The 27,097-nt window shown below is 40.2% G+C and overlaps 1 protein-coding gene across 1 annotated transcript in view; it reads left to right on the plus strand.

The window, feature by feature from the left end:
* The window catches only part of GALNT5 (polypeptide N-acetylgalactosaminyltransferase 5), a 139,652-nt gene that overhangs the window by 112,473 nt on the left and 82 nt on the right, over positions 1-27,097 (plus strand). Inside the window, exons 8-10 of the mRNA XM_053698316.1 lie at positions 6,682-6,762; positions 15,980-16,141; positions 22,973-27,097. The exon at positions 22,973-27,097 is cut by the window's right edge and continues 82 nt beyond it. Coding sequence (XP_053554291.1) covers positions 6,682-6,762; positions 15,980-16,141; positions 22,973-23,113 — 384 coding nt within the window. The 3' untranslated portion in view covers positions 23,114-27,097. The remainder of the gene's footprint in view (positions 1-6,681; positions 6,763-15,979; positions 16,142-22,972) is intronic.

A 27,097-nucleotide genomic window follows, 5' to 3' on the forward strand; every position in this document is an offset into this window, starting at 1 on the left:
ATGGGGAAATTTCTGATAGGAAGAATTTCTCAGCAGGCAGAACCTGATGTTGTGACATTTAAATTTAAATTAGAGCATCTCCGCGCATTACTTAAGGAGGTGCTATCTACTCTGGATGATTGTGACAATCTGGTCATCCCAGAAAAATTGTGCAAGATGGACAAGTTCCTTGAGGTCCCGGTGCACCCTGATGTTTTTCCGATACCTAAACGGGTGGCGGACATAGTGTATAAGGAGTGGGAGAAGCCAGGCATACCTTTTGTCCCTCCTCCTATATTTAAGAAATTGTTCCCTATGGTCGACCCCAGGAAGGACACATGGCAAATATTCCCTAAGGTCGAGGGGGCGGTTTCTACTCTAGCCAAGCGCACGACCATTCCTATTGAGGACAATTGTGCTTTCAAAGATCCTATGGATAAAAAATTGGAGGGTTTGCTTAAAAAGATTTTTGTACAGCAAGGTTAACTCCTTCAACCTATTTCGTGCATTATTCCTGTCACTACAGCGGCGTGGTTCTGGTTCGAGAAACTGGAAAAGTCGCTCAGTAGGGAGACTCCGTATGAGGAAGTCATGGACAGAATTCACACACTTAAGTTAGCTAATTCCTTTATTTTGGACGCCGTTTTGCAGTTAGCGAGGTTAGCGGCTAAAAATTCAGGGTTTACAATTGTGGCGCGCAGAGCGCTCTGGCTAAAGTCTTGGTCGGCGGATGTATCTTCCAAGACAAAATTGCTTAATATCCCTTTCAAGGGTAAGACCCTTTTTGGGCCAGAATTGAAAGAGATTATTTCAGACATCTCTGGGGGAAAGGGCCATGCCCTCCCACAAGATAAACCTTTCAAGGCTAAGAATAAGTCCAATTTTCATTCCTTTCGCAAATTTCAGGAATGGACCGGCTTCCAACTCGGCAGCCTCTAGACAAGAGGGTAACGCTTCCCAGACTAAACCAGCTTGGAAATCAATGCAAGGCTGGAACAAGGGTAAACAGGCCAAGAAGCCTGCTGCTGCTACCAAAACAGCATGAAGGGGTAGCCCCCGATCCGGGACCGGATCTTGTAGGGGGCAGACTCTATCTCTTTGCTCAGGCTTGGGCAAGAGATGTTTAGATCCCTGGGCACTAGAAATAGTCTCTCAGGGTTTTCTTCTGGAATTCAAGGAACTACCCTCAAGGGGAAGGTTCCACATTTCTCACTTATCTTCAAACCAAATAAAGAGACAGGCATTCTTACATTGTGTAGAAGACCTGTTAAAGATGGGAGTGATACACCCAGTTCCAACTGTGGAAAAAGGTCAGGGGTTTTACTCAAATCTGTTTGTAGTTCCCAAAAAAGAGGGAACTTTCAGACCAATTCTGGATTTCAAAATTCTAAACAAATTTCTCAGAGTTCCATCGTTCAAAATGGAAACCATTCGAACAATTTTACCTACAATCCAGGAAGGTCAATTTATGACTACTGTGGATTTAAAGGATGCGTATCTACATATTCCTATCCACAAAGATCATCCAAGGATTTTCACAAAGGTGCTAGGGTCCCTACTAGCGGTTCTAAGACCAAGGGGTATTGCAGTGGCACCTTATCTGGACGACATTCTAATCCAAACGTTGTCTCGTTCCAAAGCAAAGGCTCATACAGACATGGTTCTAGCCTTCTCAGATCTCACGGGTGGAAGGTGAACGTAGAAAAGAGTTCCCTGTCTCCGTCGACAAGAGTTCCCTTCTTGGGAACGATAATAGATTCTTTAAAAATGAAGATCTTCCTGACAAAGGTCAGAAAGTCAAAGCTCTAAACGCTTGTCAAGTTCTTCACTCTATTCTGCAGCCTTCCATAGCTCAGTGCATGGAAGTAGTAGGGTTGATGGTTGCAGCAATGGACATAGTTCCTTTTGCTCAAATTCATCTAAGACCATTACAACTGTGCATGCTCAAGCAGTGGAATGGGGACTATACAGACTTGTCTCCAAAGATTCAAGTAGACCAGATGACCAGAGACTCACTCCGTTGGTGGTTGTCACAGGATCACCTGTCTCAGGGACTGAGTTCCGCAGATCAGAGTGGGTCATTGTCACGACCGACGCCAGTCTATTAGGCTGGGGCGCGGTCTGGGATTCCCTGAAAGCTGAGCGTCTATGGTCACGGGAAGAGTCTCTTCTCCCGATAAACTTCCTGGAACTGAGAGCGATATTCAATGCTCTCCGGGCTTGGCCTCAACTAGCGAAGGCCGGATTCATAAGATTCCAGTCAGACAACATGACGACTGTAGCTTACATCAACCATCAGGGAGGAACAAAGAGTTCCTTGACGATGAGAGGTATCCAAGATCATCAAATGGGCGGAGGATCACTCCTGCCATCTATCTGCAATTCACATCCCAGGAGTAGACAACTGGGAGGCGGATTATCTGAGTCGTCAGACTTTCCATCCGGGGGAGTGGGAACTCCACCCGGAGGTTTTTGCCCAGTTGACTCAATTATGGGGCATTCCAGACATGGATCTGATGGCGTCTCGTCAGAACTTCAAGGTTCCTTGCTACGGGTCCAGATCCAGGGATCCCAAGGCGACTCTAGTGGATGCATTAGCGACGCCTTGGTCGTTCAACCTAGCTTATGCGTTTCCACCGTTCCCTCTCCTTCCCAGGCTTGTAGCCAGGATCAAACAGGAGAAGGCCTCGGTGATTCAGATAGCTCCTGCATGGCCACGCAGGACTTGATATTCAGACCTGGTGAATATGTCATCGGCTCCACCAGGGAAGCTACCTTTGAGACAGGATCTTCTAGTACAAGGTCTATTCGACCATCCAAATCTAGTTTCTCTCCAGCTGACTGCTTGGAAATTAAACGCTTGATTTTATCCAAGCGCGGGTTTTCAGATTCAGTGATAGATACTCTGGTCCAAGCCAGAAAACCTGTGACTAGAAGGATTTACCATAAAATATGGAAAAGATATATCTGTTGGTGTGAATCCAAGGGATTCTCATGGATTAAAATTCCCGGGATCCTCTCCTTTCTCCAAGAAGGTTTGGATAAGGGATTGTCAGCGAGTTCTCTAAAGGGACAGATTTCTGCTTTATCTGTCTTGTTACGCAAACGACTGGCAGCTGTGCCAGATGTACAAGCTTTTGTACAGGCTTTGGTCAGAATCAAGCCTGTTTACAGACCTTTGACTCCTGCTGGAGTCTAAATTTATTTTTTTCAGTTCTTCAAGGGGTTCCATTTGAATCCTTACTTTCCATAGATATCAAGTTACTATCTTGGAAAGTTCTGTTTTTGGTTGCTATTTCTTTTGCTAGAAGAGTTTCTGAATTATCTGCTTTGCAGTGTGATCCACCCTATCTGGTGTAACATTCAGATAAGGTTGTTTTACGTACCAAGCTTGGTTTTCTTCCAAAAGTTGTTTTCAACAAGAATATTAACCAGGAAATAGTTGTCCCTTCTTTGTGTCCGAACCCAGTTTCAAAGAAGGAACGTTTGTTACACAATTTAGATGTAGTCCGTGCTTTAAAGTTTTATTTAGAAGTAACAAAAGGATTTCAGACAAACTTCTTCTTTGTTTGTCGTTTATTCTGGTAAGAGGAGAGGACAAAAAGCTACTGCTACCTCTCTTTCTTTCTTTCTGGCTGAAAAGCATTATCCGATTGGCTTATGAGACTGCCGGACGGCAGCCTCCTGAACGAATCACAGCTCACTCTACTAGGGCTGTGGCTTCCACATGGGCCTTCAAGAACGAGGCTTCTGTTGATCAGATATGTAAGGCAGCGACTTGGTCGTCTCTGGACGCTTTTGCCAAATTCTACAAATTTGATACTCTTGCTTCTTCGGAGGCTATTTTTGGGAGAAAGGTTTTGCAAGCCGTGGTGCCTTCTGTTTAGGTAACCTGATTTGCTCCCTCCCTTCATCCGTGTCCTAAAGCTTTGGTATTGGTTCCCACAAGTAATGGATGACGCCGTGGACCGGACACACCAATGTTGGAGAAAACAGAATTTATGCTTACCTGATAAATTACTTTCTCCAACGGTGTTTCCGGTCCACGGCCCGCCCTGGTTTTTTAATCAGGTTTGAAAAATGTCTTTCTCTATACACTACAGTCACCACGGCACGCTATAGTTTCTCCTTTTTTCTCCTAACCGTCGGTCGAATGACTGGGGGGGGCGGAGCCTGGGAGGGACTATATGGACAGCTCTTGCTGTGTGCTCTCCTTGCCTTTCCCTGTGGGGGAGGAGAATAGCCCACAAGTAATGGATGACGCCGTGGACCGGACACACCGTTGGAGAAAGTAATTTATCAGGTAAGCATAAATTCTGTTTTTATCCGATTAATCGAAAAAATAATCGGCCGATTAATCAATTATGAAAATAATCGTTAGTCGCAGCTCTAATTTATTTATACACATGGTGACTAAAGAGATGCTGTGTATTAACAACTGCGGTAATATAAAGAGATGTGTGGCACTGGCTAATATTTCAGAAATCAACACCTTGTTATTTTTAATGTTTGTATTAACATTTATGTTTGGAATTTAGAGGGACGTGAAACACTCCAAAAAAATTATGATTCATATAGAGCATACAATTGTAAACAACTTTCCAATTTACTTCTATTATCAAATGTTCTTCATTCTCTTGTTATTTTTTGCTGAAAGAATACCTAGGTATGCTTAGGAGCAGCAATGCATTACTTGGAGCTAGTTGCTGATTGGTGCCTGCACATATATGCCTCTTGTGATTGGCTCACAAGATGTGTTCAGCTATCTCCCAGTAGTGCATCACTGCTCTTTCAATAAAGGATAACAAGAGATCAAATAACATTTGATAATAAAAGTAACTTGGAAAGTTTATAATTGTGTGATCTATCTGATCTGATAAACATTTTGGGTTTCCTGTCCCTTTAAAAATGGTAAATTTGTCCAAAGCAAGCTACAGAACAAAGGTGGCAGCCTATTTATATACATAAGAAAATAAGCTGCTTTCAAAGACACAATACAGTTACACACAACACCTGCTGTATGGGGAGGCTGAGGACAGGACAATAGAAAACTGCAATGGATTTCTTATTCACTAATGCAGGGTTGTATTTGGATAACTAATGTTTAATATGAAGAGAGCAATATGTTACATGTTATAATGAACTGTGGCAGTTCTACAATGACATGCAATTGGCAGTACAGTTTTGTACAAAATAACCAGTTTCAACTTTTTTTATACTGTGTTTCTTAATACAATCCACTAGAGTGCGCCAAATAACAGTTGTTCATCCTCTCCCTGTAATTCATTTCTTCTCATTATAGCTGATTCATTGAACTGCCTCTGTTGATTCGGCAGTGCATTCATTTAATTATTAGCTATTTCTTTCTCTGTTTTTTTCCCCCAGAAACTTTTATATTCAACATTTATAAATAATTCAATAATTTTAATCTAAACAAGGAAACCTCTGTTTATTCCAGACCACACTTTTTATCAGTAATATGAATGTATGGATTATGTGGTTCAATTAAGTCTGATTATGACCACAAATATATTTAAGGAATACATCTGAAAAAGAAAGAGAATAGCAATCTAGCTAGGAAATGGTTAAATACCTGGGAAAATGTAGATAAGAAGGAAAATGTGGCAGTACACTTGTGGAACAAATCCCACCCCTGGTTGGCTCTCTACTTGTGTTCAGCTCTAGACCAGTTGGCTCTCTACTTGTGTTCAGCTCTAGACCAGTTGGCTCTCTACTTGTGTTCAGCTTTAGACCAGTTGGCTCTCTACTTGTGTTCAGCTCTAGACCAGTTGGCTCTCTACTTGTGTTCAGCTCTAGACCAGTTGGCTCTCTACTTGTGTTCAGCTCTAGACCAGTTGGCTCTCTACTTGTGTTCAGCTCTAGACCAGTTGGCTCTCTACTTGTGTTCAGCTCTAGACCAGTTGGCTCTCTACTTGTGTTCAGCTCTAGACCAGTTGGCTCTCTACTTGTGTTCAGCTCTAGACCAGTAGTGCATTGCAAGTCTAGAGTTGACTTTATTCGTTTATGTGAACTGCTTTTGATCCTGATTTAGTTTCCATTGCTGTTGTAAACTCTAAATTGTTTCAAATTGTATGCTCTATTATCACATTTTCTTAATTATCTTAAAATCCTTTGTTGCAGGAGAAGCAATGCACTATTGAGAGCTGTCTGAAAACTTCTGATGAGCCATTTGGTGTAACCACCAATCAGCCACAGCATTGCTGATGAGCATATGTACATATGCTTTTCAACAAAAGATACCAAGAGAACAAAGCAATTTCGTAATACAAGTAGATTTGAAAATTGTTTAAAATTTCACATTCTATCTGAATCATTAAAGTTTAATTTTTACTTTACTGTCCTTTTTTAAAGTCTAGAAATATGTTTTATGTTATGACCATGTTTACACAGTTTACAACAGCAATGGATAGTAGACCTTAGTCTTACTGCTCCAGATAGATTGGGAATTGTAGCAAGGCTTAGTAAAGACATCTAGAGCATTGGTTTCCAACCTAAGACTTAGGGGCTTCAATGTACCCTCTCCCCATGCTCTGGACGCACATTTATAGATAACTGACCTATCTACTCATACTTCATTTGCAACATGGGGTGCTAATTTGATTAATGCTGTTGTAGAATATGAAACCAAAAGTATTGAATTACCATGGTTAAAAGTTTAATTCAATTATTTTTATGTTTTAGATAACAAATATTGAATTGGGAAAATGTCTTTCTTTACAAAATTCTACTGTGATTCTGGAGTCATGCGATGGAAGTAAACCTGTAAGTTTTTATTAAAAGTATATTTTTTATATGCACAATATAGTGCTCCAAAAGAATAAGAAAGCCTTTACAATACTTTTTTTTATCCTTTATAATATTACTAGTCCTAAAGCCTGTTTAGTCCATTTTTTGCAGTACAGCAGTCCAACCCCTTGCTTTCTCTCTATCCCCCCTCTATTTTGCTCTCTCTCTATCCCCCCTCTATTTTGCTCTCTCCTCCCCTCTCTTTTGCTCTCTCTCTCTCTCTCCCCCCTCTCTTTTGCTCTCTCTCTCCCCCCTCTCTTTTGCTCTCTCTCCCCCCCTCTTTTGCTGTCTCTCTTCCCCCTCTCTTTTGCTCTCTCTCTCTTCCCCCTCTCTTTTGCTCTCTCTCTCTTCCCCCTCCCCCTCTCTTTTGCTCTCTCTTTCTCCCTCTCTTTTGCTGTCTCTCTTCCTCTCTTTTGCTATCTCTCTCTTTCCCCTCTCTTTTGCTCTCTCTCTCTCCCCCCCCTCTCTTTTGCTCTCCCTCTCTCTTTTTCTCTCTCTCTCTCTCTCTCTCTCTCTCTCTCTCCCCCTCTTTTGCTGTCTGTCTCCCCCTCTTTTGCTGTCTCTCTCCCCCTCTTTTGCTGTCTCTCTCCCTCTCTTTTGCTCTCTCTCTCTACCCCCTCTCTTTTGCTCTCCCTTTCTCTCTTTTTCTCTCTTTCTCTCGCCACTCTTTTGCTGTCTCTCTTCCCCCTTTTTTGCTCTCTCTTTCTCCCTCTCTTTTGCTGTCTCTCTTCCTCTCTTTTGCTATCTCTCTCTTTCCCCTCTCTTTTGCTCTCTCTCTCTCTCTCTCTCTCTCCCCCACCCCCTCTCTTTTGCTCTCCCTCTCTCTTTTTCTCTCTCTCTCTCTCTCTCTCTCTCCCCCTCTTTTTCTGTCTCTCTCCCTCTCTTTTGCTCTCTCCTCTCTCTCCCTCTCTTTTGCACTCTCTATCTCCCCCTCTCTTTTGCTCTCTTTTGCTCTCTCTTCACTTTCTCTTTTGCTCTCTCCCCCCTCTCTTTTGCTCTCTCTCCCCCCTCTCTTTTGCTCTCTCTCCCCTCTCTCTTTTGCTGTATCTCTCCCTCTCTTTAACTCTCTCCCCCTCTCTTTTGCTGTCTCTCTACCCTCTCTCTTTTACTCTCTCCCCTCTCTCTTTTACTCTCTCCCCTCTCTCTTTTACTCTCTCCCCTTTCTTTTGCTCTCTCTCCACCCTCACTTTTGCTCTCTCTCCACCCTCTCGTTTGCTCTCTCCCCCTCTCTTTCTCTCTCTCTCTCTCTCTCTCTCTCCCCCTCTTTTGCTGTCTCTCTCTCCCTCTTTTGCTGTCTCTCTCCCCCTCTTTTGCTGTCTCTCTCCCTCTCTTTTGCTCTCTCTCTCTACCCCCTCTCTTTTGCTCTCCCTTTCTCTCTTTTTCTCTCTCTCCACTCTTTTGCTCTCTCTCTCTCTCCCTTTTTCTCTCTCTCTCTCTCCCTTTTGCTCTCCCTCTCTCTCTTTTGCTCTCTCCTCTCTCTCCCTCTCTTTTGCTCTCTCTCCCTCTCTTTTGCTCTCTCTATCTCCCCCTCTCTTTTGCTCTCTCTCCACTTTATCTTTTGCTCTCTCTCCACTTTCTCTTTTGCTCTCTCCACTTTCTCTTTTGCTCTCTCCCCCCTCTCTTTTGTTCTCTCTCCCCCCTCTCTTTAACTCTCTCCACTTTCTCTTTTGCTGTCTCTCTTCCCCCTCTCTTTTGCACTCTCTATCTCCCCCTCTCTTTTGCTCTCTCTCCACTTTATCTTTTGCTCTCTCTCCACTTTCTCTTTTGCTCTCTCCACTTTCTCTTTTGCTCTCTCCCCCCTCTCTTTTGTTCTCTCTCCCCCCTCTCTCTTTAACTCTCTCCACTTTCTCTTTTGCTGTCTCTCTTCCCCCTCTCTTTTGCTCTCTCTCTCTTCCCCCTCTCTTTTGCTCTCTCTCTCTTCCCCCTCTCTTTTGCTCTCTCTTTCTCCCTCTCTTTTGCTGTCTCTCTTCCTCTCTTTTGCTATCTCTCTCTTTCCCCTCTCTTTTGCTCTCTCTCTCCCCCCCCCCTCTCTTTTGCTCTCCCCCTCTTTTGCTGTCTCTCTCCCCCTCTTTTGCTGTCTCTCTCCCTCTCTTTTGCTCTCTCCTCTCTCTCCCTCTCTTTTGCTCTCTCTCCCTCTCTTTTGCACTCTCTATCTCCCCCTCTCTTTTGCTCTCTCCCCCCTCTCTTTTGCTCTCTCTTCACTTTCTCTTTTGCTCTCTCCCCCCTCTCTTTTGCTCTCTCTCCCCTCTCTCTTTTGCTGTATCTCTCCCTCTCTTTAACTCTCTCCCCCTCTCTTTTGCTGTCTCTCTACCCTCTCTCTTTTACTCTCTCCCCTCTCTCTTTTACTCTCTCCCCTCTCTCTTTTACTCTCTCCCCTTTCTTTTGCTCTCTCTCCACCCTCACTTTTGCTCTCTCTCCACCCTCTCGTTTGCTCTCTCCCCCTCTCTTTCTCTCTCTCTCTCTCCCCCCCTCTTTTGCTGTCTCTCTCTCCCTCTTTTGCTGTCTCTCCCCCTCTTTTGCTGTCTCTCTCCCCCTCTTTTGCTGTCTCTCTCCCCCTCTTTTGCTGTCTCTCTCCCTCTCTTTTGCTCTCTCTCTCTACCCCCTCTCTTTTGCTCTCCCTTTCTCTCTTTTTCTCTCTCTCCACTCTTTTGCTCTCTCTCTCTCTCTCTCTCTCTCTCTCTCTCTCTCTCTCTCCCTTTTTCTCTCTCTCTCTCTCCCTTTTGCTCTCCCTCTCTCTCTTTTGCTCTCTCCTCTCTCTCCCTCTCTTTTGCTCTCTCTCCCTCTCTTTTGCACTCTCTATCTCCCCCTCTCTTTTGCTCTCTCTCCACTTTCTCTTTTGCTCTCTCTCCACTTTCTCTTTTGCTCTCTCTCCACTTTCTCTTTTGCTCTCTCCACTTTCTCTTTTGCTCTCTCCCCCCTCTCTTTTATTCTCTCTCCCCTCTCTCTTTTGCTGTATCTCTCCCTCTCTTTAACTCTCTCCACTTTCACTTTTGCTGTCTCTCTACCCTCTCTTTTGCGCGCTCTCCCCTCTCTCTTTTACTCTCTCCCCTCTCTCTTTTACTCTCTCCCCTCTCTCTTTTACTCTCTCCCCTCTCTCTTTTACTCTCTCCCCTTTCTTTTGCTCTCTCTCCACCCTCACGTTTGCTCTCTCTCCACCCTCTCGTTTGCTCTCTCCCCCTCTCTTTTACTCTCTCTTTCTCCACCTCTTTTGCTCTCTCTCTCCCCCTCTTTTGCTCTCTCTCTCCCCTCTCTTGCTCTATCCCCCCTCTCTTCTGCTCTCTCTATACCCCCTCTTTAGAGCTCTCTGTCTCTCACGTCACACCTGTAAAAACAGCTGTGGAAATTATGCATCAGGGCAGTTGGACAGAGCTTAGAATCTGGGGCTGCCCTGCATAAATGGGGAGAATTTAGAGTCTGCATTTCACACTTTTACTCCAGCTTCTGCACTATGCTTTTAAGGGGGATCCATGGCCATGGGCCTATACAACCTATGTTTGTAACTTGGTATATACAGTAATACGCCACTGCCTAATTTTAACGGTTTAATATCCTGATATTGTGTAGTGCTCCCCACAAAAAAATGTACTTCTAGAATCATAAACAAAGCATAAAGGAAAGGATATAGGGGCATTTTATCACTTTCCATTGAACGATTAGTTGAAATCTGTTTTTTTTTTGTTTGTTTTTTTAATACTAATCCAAATTTGCAACAAAAGGGAAAACTCATAGGCAAATTGTTTTTTGGAATTAATTACTGATCACTGCCTTTGGTGTTTTCGGTCTTCTACGGAGCATGAGCAAAAAACTGACTGCAGCTAGTGCATGTGTCTCCTAGCAACCACTTCACTACTAGTCCTTAGCCTTCCTTTAGAAACCACCTTGTGGGGCTGTGACAGATAGTATTGGACCATGCACAATGATGTAAAAATAAATAAATAAATGCACATACATACCTTTTAAAATGATATATAATACACAATGAAGTAATTTATTATGTTTATTTAAATGTGTTCTCTGTGTGCACAATATTGGCAGGTAAAAAGAAAGTATATGCTATGTGAAAAAAGGGTTTCAATAAACCCAAATATCATGCAAAAACTGGGGTGAAAAAGTGATGGATTGGCATATCACTTGTCTGTGCTGCAAACATCTGTCAGATATTTGAATTCAGAACTAATGTCAGAAAGTCACACAAAAGCCAGGTTTTCATGGGAATTTGAATGGCCTTTTGTAGTACAAACTTGTTTTCAAAATCAAAAACATTACAAGAGCTATTCTAAAAGACTGAAATAGAGCCATTGGTGGTCATTTTTACCAAATTGTTATCAAAATATGATCTATTAAAGACAAAGCAAATTACTGATTAATATTTTGAAACCCTAAACCAGGGCTTGACAACTTTGTTAAAAACCCAGCCGATAAGTTTAGGAGCGAAATGTTTTTGGTGTATAAATATTACTCGGGTCCCTGGCGCCACTGCCCTAAACTGCACTTTGTATTAGTAGCTGCATAATAATATAATTTAGTTTCATCTTTGAGAGCCTTGCATATAGGTCACTACATATTGTACAACACTTGGAGACAGTTATTCTGGATCACTGTGAACTGAAAGGGAACACGCTTTTTGTTTAATTGTACCCTTATTAAATTATTTCTGAGCATATGCATAATACATAATATACAAATCATTGATTTAAGATAAATTTAATAATGGCAAATATATGGTTAGCAGATATAGCTAATTTTTATAATTTGGTTAAACTATTTTATTTTTTAACATATCCAAAAGCTTTTAATATTTTGTGAATTATCTAACTGGGTTAGCTAATGGCTCAGCTGTAAGGATTTATAGCAGCTGAGGACAACCTTGCCTTGTGCCATTTCATGTGATTTTTTTTAATTCGCTTTCTTCATCATTTTAAATACAAAATATAAAATACAGAACAGTAGTCACAGCTCCACTTAACAAACAATACAAATCCATTTCAGTTTTTTACAAGAAAACACAAGTTCTTATAATGCCAGGAAACAATGCCTAAATATTTAGTTAACATAAAAAGATGGGTAATCTCGTCCTTCCATGGTTTTCAGCAAAAATAACTCAATTAATTGTTTATTCACATTTTGTCAGTTTTGATGTAGTATGCTTCTTCCAGTTCTAGAAACTTTGAAACCCTTTTTACCCACAATAATAAATTAAGCACATCTTTGCAGTTTTATTGCAATTGAACATTTTACACTGTTTCTCATTATGTTATTGAGTTTTGAGTATGGTTTGTAATTTATATTTGTTGGTTTGTTTTATAGCCAAGTCAGTGGATCTAATGTATCTCAAATATATGTTTAATTTCTGCTATAACTGTTCTCCAAAAATTTTGAATAGCAGAGCACCCCAACTACATATGGGCCATAAACATAAGGCTAGATTACGAGTTTTGCGTTATGAGTGGTGCGTTGCTATCTTGCACGTTATTCTCACCGCTCACTTTCCTACAGCGCTGGTATTACAGATTTTTACAAACCCGGCGTTAAAAGGCAAGAAGTGAGCGTAGAGTAAAATTGAGCTCCATGCCGCACTCCAATACCAGCGCTGCTTAAGTCAGCGGTGAGCTGGTTGTACGTGCTCATGCACAATTTCCCCATAGACATCAATGGGGAGAGCCGGCTGAGAAAAAGTCTAACACCTGCAATAAAGCAGCGTAAAGCTCAGTAACGCAGCCCCATTGATTCCTATGGGGAAACTAAATTTATGTTTACACCTAACATGAACCCCGAGTCTAAACACCACTAATATTACACTTATTAACCCCTAATCTGCCACCCCCAACATCGCTGACACCTGCATTATACTTATTAACCCCTAATCTGCCGCTCCGGACATCGCCGCCACTATAATAAACATATTAACCCCTAAACCCTCGTACTCCCGCCTTGCAAACATTAGTTAAATATTATTAACCCCTAATCTGCTGTCCCTAACATCGCCGCCACCTACCTACATTTATTAACCCCTAATCTGCCGCCCCCAACATCGCCACCACTATACTAAATTTATTAACCCCTAAATCTAACCCTAACTTTAATATAATTAAATCAAACCTACTATTAATAACTAAATAATTCCTATTTAAAAATAAATACTTACCTGTAAAATAAACCCTAAGCTAGCTACAATATAACTAATAGTTACATTGTATCTAGCTTAGGTTTTATTTTTATTTTACAGGCAAGTTTGTTTTTATTTTAACTAGGTAGAATAGTTACTAAATAGTTATTAACTATTTACTAACTACCTAGCTAAAATAAATACAAATTTACCTGTAAAATAAAACCTAACATAAGTTACACTAACACCTAACACTACACTAAAATTAAATAAATTACCTAAAGTAAATACAATTAAATAAATTAAATACAATTAGCTAAATTACAACAAAAAACCCACTAAATTACAGAAAATAAAAAACAAATTACAAGATATTTAAACTAATTACACCTAATCTAATAGCCTTATCAAAATAAAAAATGCCCCCCCAAAATAAAAATAAAAACCTAGCCTAAACTAAACTACCAATAGCCCTTAAAAGGGCCTTTTGCGGGGCATTGCCCCAAAGAAATCAGCTCTTTTACCTGAAAAAAAAAACAAACAACCCCCCTAACAGTAAAACCCACCACCCACACAACCAACCCCCCAAATAAAACCCTAACTAAAAAAACCTAAGCTCCCCATTGCCCTGAAAAGGGCATTTGGATGGGCATTGCCCTTAAATGGGTATTTAGCTCTATTGCGGCCCAAAGCACTAACCTAACAATAAAACCCACCCAATAAACCCTTAAAAAAAAAAACTAACACTAACCCCTGAAGATCCACTTACAGTTTTAAAGATCCGACGTCCATCCTGAATGAAGCCGGGAGAAGTCTTCATCCAAGCCGGGAGAAGTGGTCCTCCAGACGGGCAGAAGTCTTCATCCAGACAGCATCTTCTATCTTCATCCATCTGGCGCGGAGCGGGTCCATCTTCAAGACATCCGATGCGGAGCATCCTCTTCAATCGACGTCTTCTTCCAGAATGAATATCTCTTTAAGTGACATCATCCAAGATGGCGTCCCTTAGATTCTGATTGGCTGATAGAATTCTATCAGCCAATCGGAATTAAGGTTGAAAAAATCCTTTTGGCTGATGAAATCAGCCAATAGGATTGAACTTCAATCCTATTGGCTGATCAAATCAGCCAATAGGATTGAGCTGGCATTCTATTGGCTGATTGGAACAGCCAATAGAATGCCAGCTCAATCCTATTGGCTAATTGCATCAGCCAATAGGATTTTTTCAACCTTAATTCCGATTGGCTGATAGCATTCTATCAGCCAATCAGAATCTAAGGGACGCCATCTTGGATGACGTCACTAAAAGAGATATTCATTCTGGAAGAAGACGTCGATTGAAGAGGATGTTCTGCGCCGGATGTCTTGAAGATGGACCCGCTCCGCGGCGGATGGATGAAGATAGAAGATGCCGTCTGGATGAAGACTTCTGCCTGTCTGGAGGACCACTTCTCCCGGTTTCATTAAGGATGGATGTCGGATCTTCAAATCTGTAAGTGGATCTTCAGACGTTAGTGTTAGGTTTTTTTAAGGGTTTATTGGGTAGGTTTTATTTTTAGGTTAGGGCTTTGGGCCGCAATAGAGCTAAATGCCCTTTTAAGGGCAATGCCCATCCAAATGCCCTTTTCAGGGCAATGGGGAGCTTAGGTTTTTTTAGTTAGGGTTTTATTTGGGGTGTTCGTTGTGTGGGTGGTGGGTTTTACTCTTGGGGGGGTTGTTTGAATTTTTTTTCTCAGGTAAAGAGCTGATTTCTTTGGGGCAATGCCCCGCAAAAGGCCCTTTTAAGGGCTATTGTTAGTTTAGTTTAGGCTAGGGTTTATTTTTTATTTTGGGGGGGGGGCTTTTTTATTTTGATAGGGCTATTAGATTAGGTGTAATTAGTTTAAATATCTGATAATTTCTTTTTTTATTTTGTGTAATTTAGTGTTTGTTTTTGGAATTTTGGTATTAGTATTTAATTTATTTAATTGTATTTAATTTAGGGAATTTATTTAATTGTAGGGTTAGGTTAGGTGTTAGTGTAACTCAGGTTAGGTTTTATTTTACAGGTAAATTTGTATTTATTTTAGCTAGGTAGTTAGTAAATAAATAGTTAATAACTATTTTGTAACTATTCTACCTAGTTAAAATAAATACAAAGTTGCCTGTAAAATAAAAATAAAACCAAAGCTTTATAGGTAAGTATTTAGTTTTAAATAGGAATTATTTTGTTATTAATAGTAGGTTTTCTTTAGATTTATTTTAATAATATTTAAGCTAGGGGGTGGTAGGGATAGACTTAGATTTAGGGGTCAATAAATTTAGTATAGTGGCGGCGACGTTGGGGGTGGCAAATCAGGGGTTAATAAATGTAGATAGGTGGCAGCGATGTTAGGGACAGCAGATTAGGGGTTAATAATATTTAACTAATGTTTGCAAGACGGGAGTATGGCGGTTTAGGGGTTAATATGTTTATTCTAGTGGCGACAATGTCAGGAGCGGCAGATTAGGGGTTAATAATTTTATTATAGTGTTTGCGATGTGGGAGGGCCTCGGTTTAGGGGTTAATAGGTAGTTTATGGGTGTTAGTGTACTTTGTGACAGTTTAGTTATGAGTTTTATGCTACATCGTTGTAGTGTAAAACTCATAACTACTGACTTTAGAATGCGGTACGAATCTTGACTGGATAGGGTGTACCGCTCACTTTTTGGCCTCCCAGGACAAGCTCGTAATACCAGCGCTATGGAAGTCCCATTGAAAATAGACTATACGCAATTTGCGTAAGTTGATTTGCGGTAAGGCCAAAAAAGTGTGTGGTGCCCCTAAATCTGCAAGACTCGTAATACCAGCGGTAGTAAAAAAGCAGCGTTATGAGGCTTAACGCTGCTTTTTTACTCATAACGCAAGACTCGTAATCTAGCCGATAATTTTTTATATATAAGGTATGCTTGCAAAAGAGAATAATTTTACCTTTTTAAAGCTTTTTATGATAAAAAAACTTCTTAAATTTCTAGCTTTTTATGCATGCTATAATTATCACTGTCATTATTCTATTTTAAAGTCACTCACTGCAATATATAAACTATTTAAATGTTAACCATTTTTAGAGCCAACAATTTGCCTTTACCTGGCTAAGGTTGATAAAACAAAATAATCTCTGCATGGCACCTGCTAATGAGGGAGACAGACTGATTTTGTACCCTTGTGACAACATGAATAATAAACTCAGGTGGCTACATAAATCTTTGACTGCCTTACATCCATCAATGGTAAGTGAATCATCTTTACCAGCAAATACAATGTATTAAAAAGGTGTGCAGATAGCTCACCATACTGATAGATATGACAGCAAATTGAGGCTTATGAAAATGGAATGATTTTAGCATTAACTTTAAATTGTTGGTAAATAAATAGTAGAAATACAATGTCTTTATTATTCTGTACCTACCCCAGTCCGTCATATTAGCTTCTAACCCTTTGCAACATGTCTTTATTATTCTGTACCTACCCCAGTCCGTCATATTAGCTTCTAACCCTTTGCAACATGTTATCAATTGTTACACTCCTAATATCTTCTTTATTGTTGTCACCGCATTTACATTTACTTCTGCTGTGATAAAATTATTTTTAATAAGATAATTCTTTTGTTTTTGTTAAGCAATTCTAAAATAACTTCGAGGTTACTACAGCAATAGAAATGAATTGATATATTTTATATTAAATGCTTTGAAGTCTATATCAACAGGGCCGGACTGGGAATAAAAAGCAGCCCTGGAAAATTTGGAGACCAGCCCTATTTTCCATTGACTCATTATAATGCGCACATCCCATTTTTCTCATAGGGCATTACTGGGACACTTCTTCCCCCAATATTTTGTTTCAGAATGATATTACTTTGTATTAAATAAAAATGTTAGATTGATTTTTTAAAACTACTCTACAACCCAATTGCATCAATTAATCACCCCTTTAAATTGTAGCTTTCTTCTGTTAAGTGTGATCAGTCCACGGGTCATCATTACTTCTGGGATATTACTCCTCCCCAACAGGAAGTGCAAGAGGATTCACCCAGCAGAGCTGCATATAGCTCCTCCCCTCTACGTCACCCCCAGTCATTCTCTTGCACCCAACGACTAGATAGGATGTGTGAGAGGACTATGGTGATTTTATTTAGTTTTATTTCTTCAATCAAAAGTTTGTTATTTTTTAATAGCACCGGAGTGTGTTATTCCTTCTCTGGTGGAGTTTGAAGAAGAATCTACCAGAGTTTTTACTATGATTTTAGCCGGAGTTGTTAAGATCATATTGCTGTTTCTCGGCCATCTGAGGAGAGGTAAACTTCAGATCAGGGGACAGCGGGCAGTTTAATCTGCAAAGAGGTATGTAGCAGTTTTTATTTTCTGACAATGGAATTGATGAGAAAATCCTGCCATACCGACATAATATCATGTATGTATATTTAACATTTGAGTATTCTGGGGAATGGTACTTCACTGGAATTACACTGTGTATATAAGACTTTAGCCTAATTGCAAAGCAACAGGTTTTTAATAACTCTTAATATATGTTAAACGTTTTTGCTGGAATGTAAAATCGTTTTCATTTTCTGAGGTACTGGGTGAATAAAATGTTTGGGCACTATTTTTCCACTTGGCAGTTGCTTGATCTAATTATGACAGTTTACTGATCTCTCTCACTGTTGTGTGTGAGGGGGAGGGACCTTTTTTTGGCGCTTTTACTACGCATCAAAAATTTCAGTCAGAAGCTCATTGTTTTTTCCTGCATGTTCCGGTTTATCTCTACAGAACTCAGGGGTCTTCAAAGCTTGTTTGAGGGAAGTAATCTAACAGAGCTGTGAGATTATAGTTGACTGTGATAAAAAACGTTTATTCTTTAACTTTTTTATGCCATCAGGGTTAGTTTTTCTTTGCTAATGGGAACTAACCTTTGCTAAATTGTGTTTTGTTTTTCAAAGTTTATTGATTTCAACTGTTATATATCTTTCAGTGCTTCTTAAAGCACAGTACGTTTTTTCATTGTGTTTTTCTTGAATAATATTTCCAAGTTGCAAGTTTATTTGCTAGTGTGTTAAACATGTCTGATTCAGAGGATGAGACCTGTACTATTTGTGCCAACGCCAAAGTGGAGCCCAATAGAAATTTATGTACTAACTGTATTGATGCTACTTTAAATAAAAGTCAATCTGTACAAATTGAACAAATTTCACCAAACAACGAGGGGAGAGTTATGCCGACTAACTCGCCTCACGTGACAGTACCTGCATCTCCCGCTCGGGAGGTGCGCGATATGGTGGCGCCCAGTACATCTGGGCGGCCATTACAAATAACATTACAAGATATGGCTACTGTTATGACTGAGGTTTTGGCTAAATTACCAGAACTAAGAGGCAAGCGTGATCACTCTGGGGTGAGAACAGAGTGCGCTGATAATGCTAGGGCCATGTCAGATACTGCGTCACAACTTGCAGAACATGAGGACGGAGAGCTTCATTCTGCGGCTGACGGTTCTGATCCAAACAGATTGGATTCAGATATTTCAAATTTTAAATTTAAGCTGGAAAACCTCTGTGTATTACTAGGGGAGGTGTTAGCGGCCCTGAATGATTGTAACACAGTTGCAATACCAGAGAAAATGTGTAGGTTGGAAAAATATTTTGCTGTACCAACAAGTACTGACGTTTTTCCTATACCTAAGAGACTAACTGAAATTATTACTAAGGAGTGGGATAGACCCGGTGTGCCGTTCTCACCCCCTCCGATATTTAGAAAGATGTTTCCAATAGACACCGCCACACGGGACTTATGGCAAACGGTCCCTAAGGTGGAGGGAGCAGTTTCTACTTTAGCTAAGTGTACCACTATCCCGGTAGAGGATAGCTGTGCCTTTTCAGATCCAATGGATAAAAAGTTAGAGGGTTACCTTAAGAAAATGTTTGTTCAACAAGGTTTTATATTGCAACCCCTTGCATGCATTGCGCCGGTCACGGCTGCAGCGGCATTCTGGATTGAGTCTCTAGAAGAGAACCTTAGTTCAGCTACGCTGGACGACATTTCGGACAGGCTTAGAATACTTAAGCTAGCTAATTCATTCATTTCGGAAGCCGTAGTACATTTAACTAAACTTACGGCTAAGAATTCCGGATTCGCCATTCAGGTGCGTAGAGCACTGTGGCTAAAATCCTGGTCAGCTGATGTAACTTCTAAGTCCAAATTACTTAATATACCTTTCAAGGGACAGACCTTATTTGGGCCCGGTTTGAAAGAAATTATCGCTGACATTACAGGAGGTAAGGGCCACGCCCTGCCTCAAGACAAAGCCAAACCTAAGGCTAGACAGTCTAATTTTCGTTCCTTTCGGAATTTCAAAGCAGGAGCAGCATCAACTTCCACTGCTCCAAAACAAGAAGGATCTGGTACTCGCTACAGACAAGGCTGGAGACCTAACCAGTCCTGGAACAAGGGCAAGCAGGCCAGGAAACCTGCTGCTGCCCCTAAAACAGCATGAATTGAGGGCCCCCGATCCGGGATCGGATCTAGTGGGGGGCAGACTTCCTCTCTTCGCCCAGGCTTGGGCAAGAGATGTCCAGGATCCCTGGGCGCTAGAGATAATATCTCAGGGATACCTTATGGACTTCAAATACTCTCCTCCAAGAGAGAGATTTCATCTGTCAAGGTTGTCAACAAACCAAACAAAGAAAGAAGCGTTTCTACGCTGCATACAAGAACTATTGTTAATGGGAGTAATCCATCCAGTTCCACGGTCGGAACAGGGACAGGGGTTTTACTCAAATCTGTTTGTGGTTCCCAAAAAAGAGGGAACTTTCAGACCAATCCTGGATTTAAAGATCCTAAACAAATTCCTAAGAGTTCCATCATTCAAAATGGAGACTATTCGGACAATTTTACCCATGATCCAAGAAGGTCAGTACATGACCACAGTGGATTTAAAGGATGCTTACCTTCACATACCGATTCACAAAGATCATTATCGGTATCTAAGGTTTGCCTTTCTAGACAGGCATTACCAGTTTGTAGCTCTTCCATTCGGATTGGCTACAGCTCCAAGAATCTTCACAAAGGTTCTAGGTGCTCTTCTGGCGGTACTAAGACCGCGGGGAATTTCGGTAGCTCCGTACCTAGACGACATTCTGATACAAGCTTCAAGCTTTCAAACTGCCAAGTCTCATACAGAGTTAGTACTGGCTTTTCTAAGGTCACATGGATGGAAGGTGAACGAAAAGAAAAGTTCACTCGTTCCACTCACAAGAGTTCCTTTCCTGGGGACTCTTATAGATTCTGTAGAAATGAAGATTTACCTGACAGAGGACAGGTTAACAAGACTTCAAAGTGCTTGCCGCACCCTTCATTCCATTCAACACCCGTCAGTGGCTCAATGCATGGAGGTAATCGGCTTAATTGTAGCGGCAATGGACATAGTGCCATTTGCTCGCTTACACCTCAGACCACTGCAACTATGCATGCTAAGTCAGTGGAATGGGGATTACTCAGACTTGTCCCCTTCTCTGAATCTGGATCAAGAGACCAGAAATTCTCTTCTATGGTGGCTTTCTCGGCCACATCTGTCCAGGGGGATGCCATTCAGCAGACCAGACTGGACAATTGTAACAACAGACGCCAGCCTTCTAGGTTGGGTTGCCGTCTGGAATTCTCTGAAGGCTCAGGGACAATGGAGTCAGCAGGAGAGTCTCCTGCCAATAAACATTCTGGAATTGAGAGCAGTTCTCAATGCCCTCCTGGCTTGGCCCCAGTTGACAACTCGGGGGTTCATCAGGTTTCAGTCGGACAACATCACGACTGTAGCTTACATCAACCATCAGGGAAGGACAAGGAGCTCCCTAGCAATGATGGAAGTATCAAAGATAATTCGCTGGGCAGAGTCTCACTCTTGCCACCTGTCAGCAATCCACATCCCGGGAGTGGAGAACTGGGAGGCGGATTTCTTAAGTCGTCAGACTTTTCATCCGGGGGAGTGGGAACTTCATCCGGAGGTCTTTGCCCAAATACTTCGACGTTGGGGCAAACCAGAGATAGATCTCATGGCGTCTCGACAGAACGCCAAGCTTCCTCATTACGGGTCCAGATCCAGGGATCCAGGAGCAGTCCTAATAGATGCCCTGACAGCACCTTGGGACTTCAGGATGGCTTATGTGTTTCCACCCTTCCCGATGCTTCCTCGATTGATTGCCAGAATCAAACAGGAGAGAGCATCAGTGATTCTAATAGCACCTGCATGGCCGCGCAGGACTTGGTATGCAGACCTGGTGGACATGTCATCCTGTCCACCTTGGTCTCTACCTCTGAAACAGGATCTCCTGATACAGGGTCCTTTCAAACATCAAAATCTAACTTCTCTGAAGCTGACTGCTTGGAAATTTAACGTTTGATTTTATCAAGACGTGGGTTTTCTGAGTCAGTTATTGACACCTTAATACAGGCTAGGAAGCCTGTTACCAGAAAGATTTACCATAAGATATGGCGTAAATACCTATATTGGTGTGAATCCAAAGGTTACTCTTGGAGTAAGGTTAGGATTCCTAGGATATTGTCCTTTCTACAAGAAGGTTTAGAAAAGGGTTTATCCGCTAGTTCATTAAAGGGACAGATCTCAGCTCTGTCTATTCTGTTACACAAACGTCTGTCAGAAGTGCCAGACGTTCAGGCTTTTTGTCAGGCTTTGGCGAGGATTAAGCCTGTGTTTAAAACTGTTGCTCCGCCATGGAGTTTAAACCTTGTTCTTAACGTTTTACAGGGCGTTCCGTTTGAACCCCTCTATTCCATTGATATAAAGTTGTTATCTTGGAAAGTTCTATTTTTAATGGCTATCAGCCTTACATTGTGATTCTCCTTATTTGATTTTTCATTCAGATAAGGTAGTTCTGCGTACTAAACCTGGGTTCTTACCTAAAGTAGTCACTAACAGGAATATCAATCAAGAGATTGTTGTTCCTTCTTTGTGCCCAAATCCTTCTTCGAAGAAGGAACGTCTACTACACAATCTGGACGTAGTTCGTGCCCTAAAATTTTACTTACAGGCAACTAAGGAATTTCGACAAACATCTTCTCTGTTTGTCGTGTACTCTGGTCAGAGGAGAGGTCAAAAGGCTTCTTCTACCTCTCTTTCCTTTTGGCTTCGTAGTATAATACGTTTAGCTTATGAGACTGCTGGACAGCAGCCTCCTGAAAGGATTACAGCTCATTCTACTAGAGCTGTGGCTTCCACTTGGGCCTTCAAGAATGAGGCCTCTGTTGAACAGATTTGCAAGGCTGCAACTTGGTCTTCGCTTCATACTTTTTCCAAATTTTACAAATTTGACACTTTTGCTTCCTCGGAGGCTATTTTTGGGAGAAAGGTTCTTCAGGCAGTGGTTCCTTCTGTATAAAGAGCCTGCCTATCCCTCCCGTCATCCGTGTACTTTTGCTTTGGTATTGGTATCCCAGAAGTAATGATGACCCGTGGACTGATCACACTTAACAGAAGAAAACATAATTTATGCTTACCTGATAAATTCCTTTCTTCTGTAGTGTGATCAGTCCACGGCCCGCCCTGTTTTTAAGGCAGGCAGTTATTTTTTTAAATTATACTCCAGTCACCACTACACCCTTGGTTTCTCCTTTCTCGTTGGTCCTTGGTCGAATGACTGGGGGGTGACGTAGAGGGGAGGAGCTATATGCAGCTCTGCTGGGTGAATCCTCTTGCACTTCCTGTTGGGGAGGAGTAATATCCCAGAAGTAATGATGACCCGTGGACTGATCACACTACAGAAGAAAGGAATTTATCAGGTAAGCATAAATTATGTTTTCCAGCCCCAGCTGCTGCAGCCCACCTGGAAATCTTCTGGTATCCTGGTAGGCCAGTCTGGCCTTGTATATCAATGCTATTGTTCTGTATGTTTTTAATGTTGTTTTATTGCCAATGTGAAATTGTAATGCACATTAATATTGCTATATTTTTAAAAGGATTAACATATTAAGAACTGCTGCAAAAGAAAGATATATAACAACACTAGCATCCCTTGATCTGCATACAGCAACAATTTTGTTTTTCCTTTGTTTCTATAGAAAGATCATTTTGTCCTAGAAAACATTAATCCGCCAACATGCCTCGATGTAGACAAGATGCGCAAAACCTTAAGAACAAACACTTGTGACCCCTCTAATAAATTTCAGAAGTGGATATTTGAGAAGTACTTTGTTGAATGAAGATGATGGTAATTTGTTTAACTGCTGTGAAACAATCCCCTTCCAAGGAGTACCAAGAAAATATGTTCTTTATAATTGAAATGGAGAATGGTTACCTTAAAATAGTAGTCTGGTGTCTACTATAATCTTATCAGCAACTGTGTTGGAGCTGTGCTTCTTAAAACCAGTCTATAAGAAATATCAAGGACATTATTTAGATTTCTATTATGTAAATAGGACAAAGGTAGCTATTGCTAATTTGTGTTTTATTTTGTTAAAATGGTACGACAAACAAAATCCAGACAGACATGCTAGGAATGTTTGTATATTGGTAAAACTGAGCTGGTTTTAATAAGTTATAGGAGTTTTAGGGTACATATAGGGATGCAAACTATTTATCTGATGATCGGTCGCAGCTGGAATGTATATCGGAATTAAAAAGCTTAATGGACAAAGCTTTACATTGACAAACCAAGGATAAGGGTTTAATTACTATTTGTATTTATTCATTTGACATGTAATTAATAAAAAAATGTCTGTTCACTTCTCATCTGCCCTTATTGTAAAAGCGATAAGAGCATGGTAGTGCTCCTTCCCTTTATTTGGTAGGAAATGGGAAGGAACAACAAGAGCTGAAGCAGATTGTTATTTAATAAATATGAATAGGTATAAGTAAATATCAGATTCACCACTTACCATGAAATGCATAATTCTTCCATGCTCCTCTGCAACAGCTGTCAATCAAACTCCCTATACTGAAACAATGACTGTGCATGCACTTTTGCTGTTGTAGGGACTAAGCACCTGATTTTGCTATTGCACATGGCCAGTGACTGACAGAATGGTTGTTTATCAGTTATGGTGAATATGGGGGGGGGTGTAAAAGTGGAATATAAAGTTATATTTTTAGATATAAGTATGTTGGATTTTAGTTAAGTGTACAATATTTTTATGAAAATGTTTTTGAAGAATTAAAATGTTATGTTCTTGTATTATAAGTATTTTTTGTAATCTGTTTTTTTTTTTAATTAGAATGTCCATTTAAATGCTTCTATTCATTAGATCATGTTGGTTTTGTATTAGTGAGCCTCTGTAACTATTAACCCAGACAAAGTTGTTAAACAGATAATTCAAGATTTGTAGCAGGACATGACTGGTATGCCATTAAAAAGTGGCATACGTGAATAGCTACCAATCACATGCCAAGGAACTGCGATGTTTTCAGTCTCCAAATTCTGCTTTAGCTATGTGTTTAATGACTTTACCCAGGTTTAAACACAGTTTTTAAAAAAAAGTATGCAAAAAATTACATATAACAAAATAGAACATTTATTTTTGCATTAGAATGTCCCTTTAATAATGGCAATAATTTGAACAAAATATTATTGTTTTAAATTAAGAATGTGCATTGTATAACTGTGCACATGCTGTTTAACTACATTTTAAGTGCACTAAAAGGTCAGATCAGAAATTAATTTGCCAATCTTCATGAGCAGCATTTCATCTCTGACTATGAAAGGAAAAACTGAATACTGCATGGGTTAACATCATTACAATAATAAGATTGTAGAATATTCTGAATGCTTATTTAATTGCTGCTAAATATGTTGTTATAAATACAGATACTCATTTTATCATTGATGGTTTCTATCGCCTAAATTAGAATATTCCACCTTTTATGAATAGTTGCTGTCCTTTCACAATGCTATAAGGAAAGCACAAAGGCATGTTTGTCAACTTGTATAGCACTGAAATCTGTCAGACTATGAGATCATTGGGTATAATTGTTGGGTTTATGAAATTTGGTTTACTGCTAAAAAATGGAAAATAGTCCTACTGCTAAGCTTTGACTAATATTGAATGTTATATATTTAAATAGGAAATGCTTTGAGAGATGCTTCTCTGAGGAACCTGAGACATTGTTAAATGGATAGAGAAAAGAGAATGCTCTAATGTGTTATTGCTCTGTCACTGGAATATAACTGTTAACCACATGCAAATTAGTTAAACACAAAGTTAAAGTTGGCTTCAGAGAAACAATGCAATAGTGAAATATCGGTAGGGTTGCCATCCAGCCTATGTTTTATCAACATGGCCAGTATTTTAAATGTTCTGGTCAATGTAGAAAATAAAGAATAAATACAGAAATGAAGGTCCTATAATGGTGACATTTCTCCCAATTGTGTTAGAATGCAATTGGAAACAAATGATCATGTATAAACAATCCTTGGAACTATAGCTTCTGAGTTGTGTTGTATGATAATGTGTGCAAATCTATGCTAATGAGTATGGCTGGCATTTTTTTCCAAGAAAGGTGGCAACCATAGATATAGGTGAACATATCTGGTGAGCCAATGACAACAGGCATTTATGTGTAGCCACCAATCACTAGCTAGCTCCTAGTAGTGCACCATCTGCATATGTTTTTCAACAAAGGATAACAAGACAACAGAGTAATATTGATATCAGACGTAAATTAAAAAGCCTCTTAAAATTACATTTTAGTTTCAACCATGAATATTTCATTTTGATTTTCATCTCTCTTTAAGTTTGTAAACATTTCATGAAATAAGGATAGTAGCTGAATTTATTTTATTTGATGCTATACTGTACAGTTCACAGGTGATTTTCATTTGCATGTTAATTTATTTGACCAGTAATATTCTTCATCTGTTAATGTATTTTCTTTTTAAGAAAGTTGCACTGTGTACCCCTATAAAGTCATTTGTTTTCAGAGGCCTAAGTACACTTAGCTATTAAATAGCCAGTGACAGCCACACTCGGCTACAAACAAAAAGCAATCCAAGCCAATGTGCTTATTTATTACTTCATTTGGCGATACAGTGGGTCATTGAAGAAATTATGTTTGTACGAATGAAACGCATTTGACCGTGCCATATACGGTGTGTACTGTAGTCCCAATGAAGATGTAAAGAAGCACTTTATGTTTTTAAGCACATCAGCTTGGATTGCTTTTTTGTTTGTAGTAGGGTGTGGCTGTCACTGGATACTTTGTTTCAATTGGAGCACAGGTGGAGTGCTTCCTTTTGACACTGGTATTCTGTTGAAAACTCCAAGAAATCGAAAACTCCAAGATGACATCACTTCCGGTGACTCTTCCATTTTCACTATCTGTTTTTGCCTCTGTCTGGAGGGCACACCGCCGATCCTCTGGCATCCACCCCCCTTGAACCCCCCAGGCAGAGCCAAAATATATAGTGAAGATAGGCGATTACAGTCCCATCTGATTGGCCCGTGTCTCCTTGAGGGACAGGATGCACAACCAATAAGATGTATGGATTCTCCAGAAGTGACGTCATCTTGGAGTTTTCGATTTCTTGGAGTTTTCGATATAACACCAGCTCTACAGTCAAAGTATTGGACTGAAAGTACTCTGATGAAGGGAAATCAATGCAGCAGTGTGAAGAACACTGTGAGGTTGTGGCAATGAGCACCTGGAGCACTTGCCTGTCATTTGCTGCGCATACTTAGCTTTTACTTGTAGTACAATTGTTGCTTTTATAGTTACTTTCAGCAACTGTTACTTTCACTAATCAATAAAGGTTGTATAACTGTATGCATGTACAGTTATGTTTATTTAAACTGGTCTGCGTAATTGGTACTTTAGATAATTTACCCTATTCATCTGGTTAAAATCCAATAACTTTTCCTTGGACTCTTGTCTTAGATATTTTTTAAAAAAATGCAAACTTCTTTTACTGTTAGAAAAATTCACATTTTTCTTAAATCTTTTATGGACTAAACAAAACTGCGTGTTACATTTCAGCGAAACTTTTATTCAAACATATTGCTGCTAAAGTACAGAATGATAATCAAGACAATAATAATGTTGTTTTCATGAAACTAAATGATCAATGCAGCCTTGTAAGAGTTTGTTTTCTGTTTGGAACATAAAAAAAAACACAAAGACTGGGTTTGTACTTCTGAAAATGTTTTTTTCATTATTTTTTTGTATGTCATGTTAAAGGGAAGATTATGTTATTG

The sequence above is a fragment of the Bombina bombina genome, chromosome 1 (genome assembly GCF_027579735.1).
Source record: "Bombina bombina isolate aBomBom1 chromosome 1, aBomBom1.pri, whole genome shotgun sequence".
Classification (NCBI taxonomy): domain Eukaryota; kingdom Metazoa; phylum Chordata; class Amphibia; order Anura; family Bombinatoridae; genus Bombina; species Bombina bombina.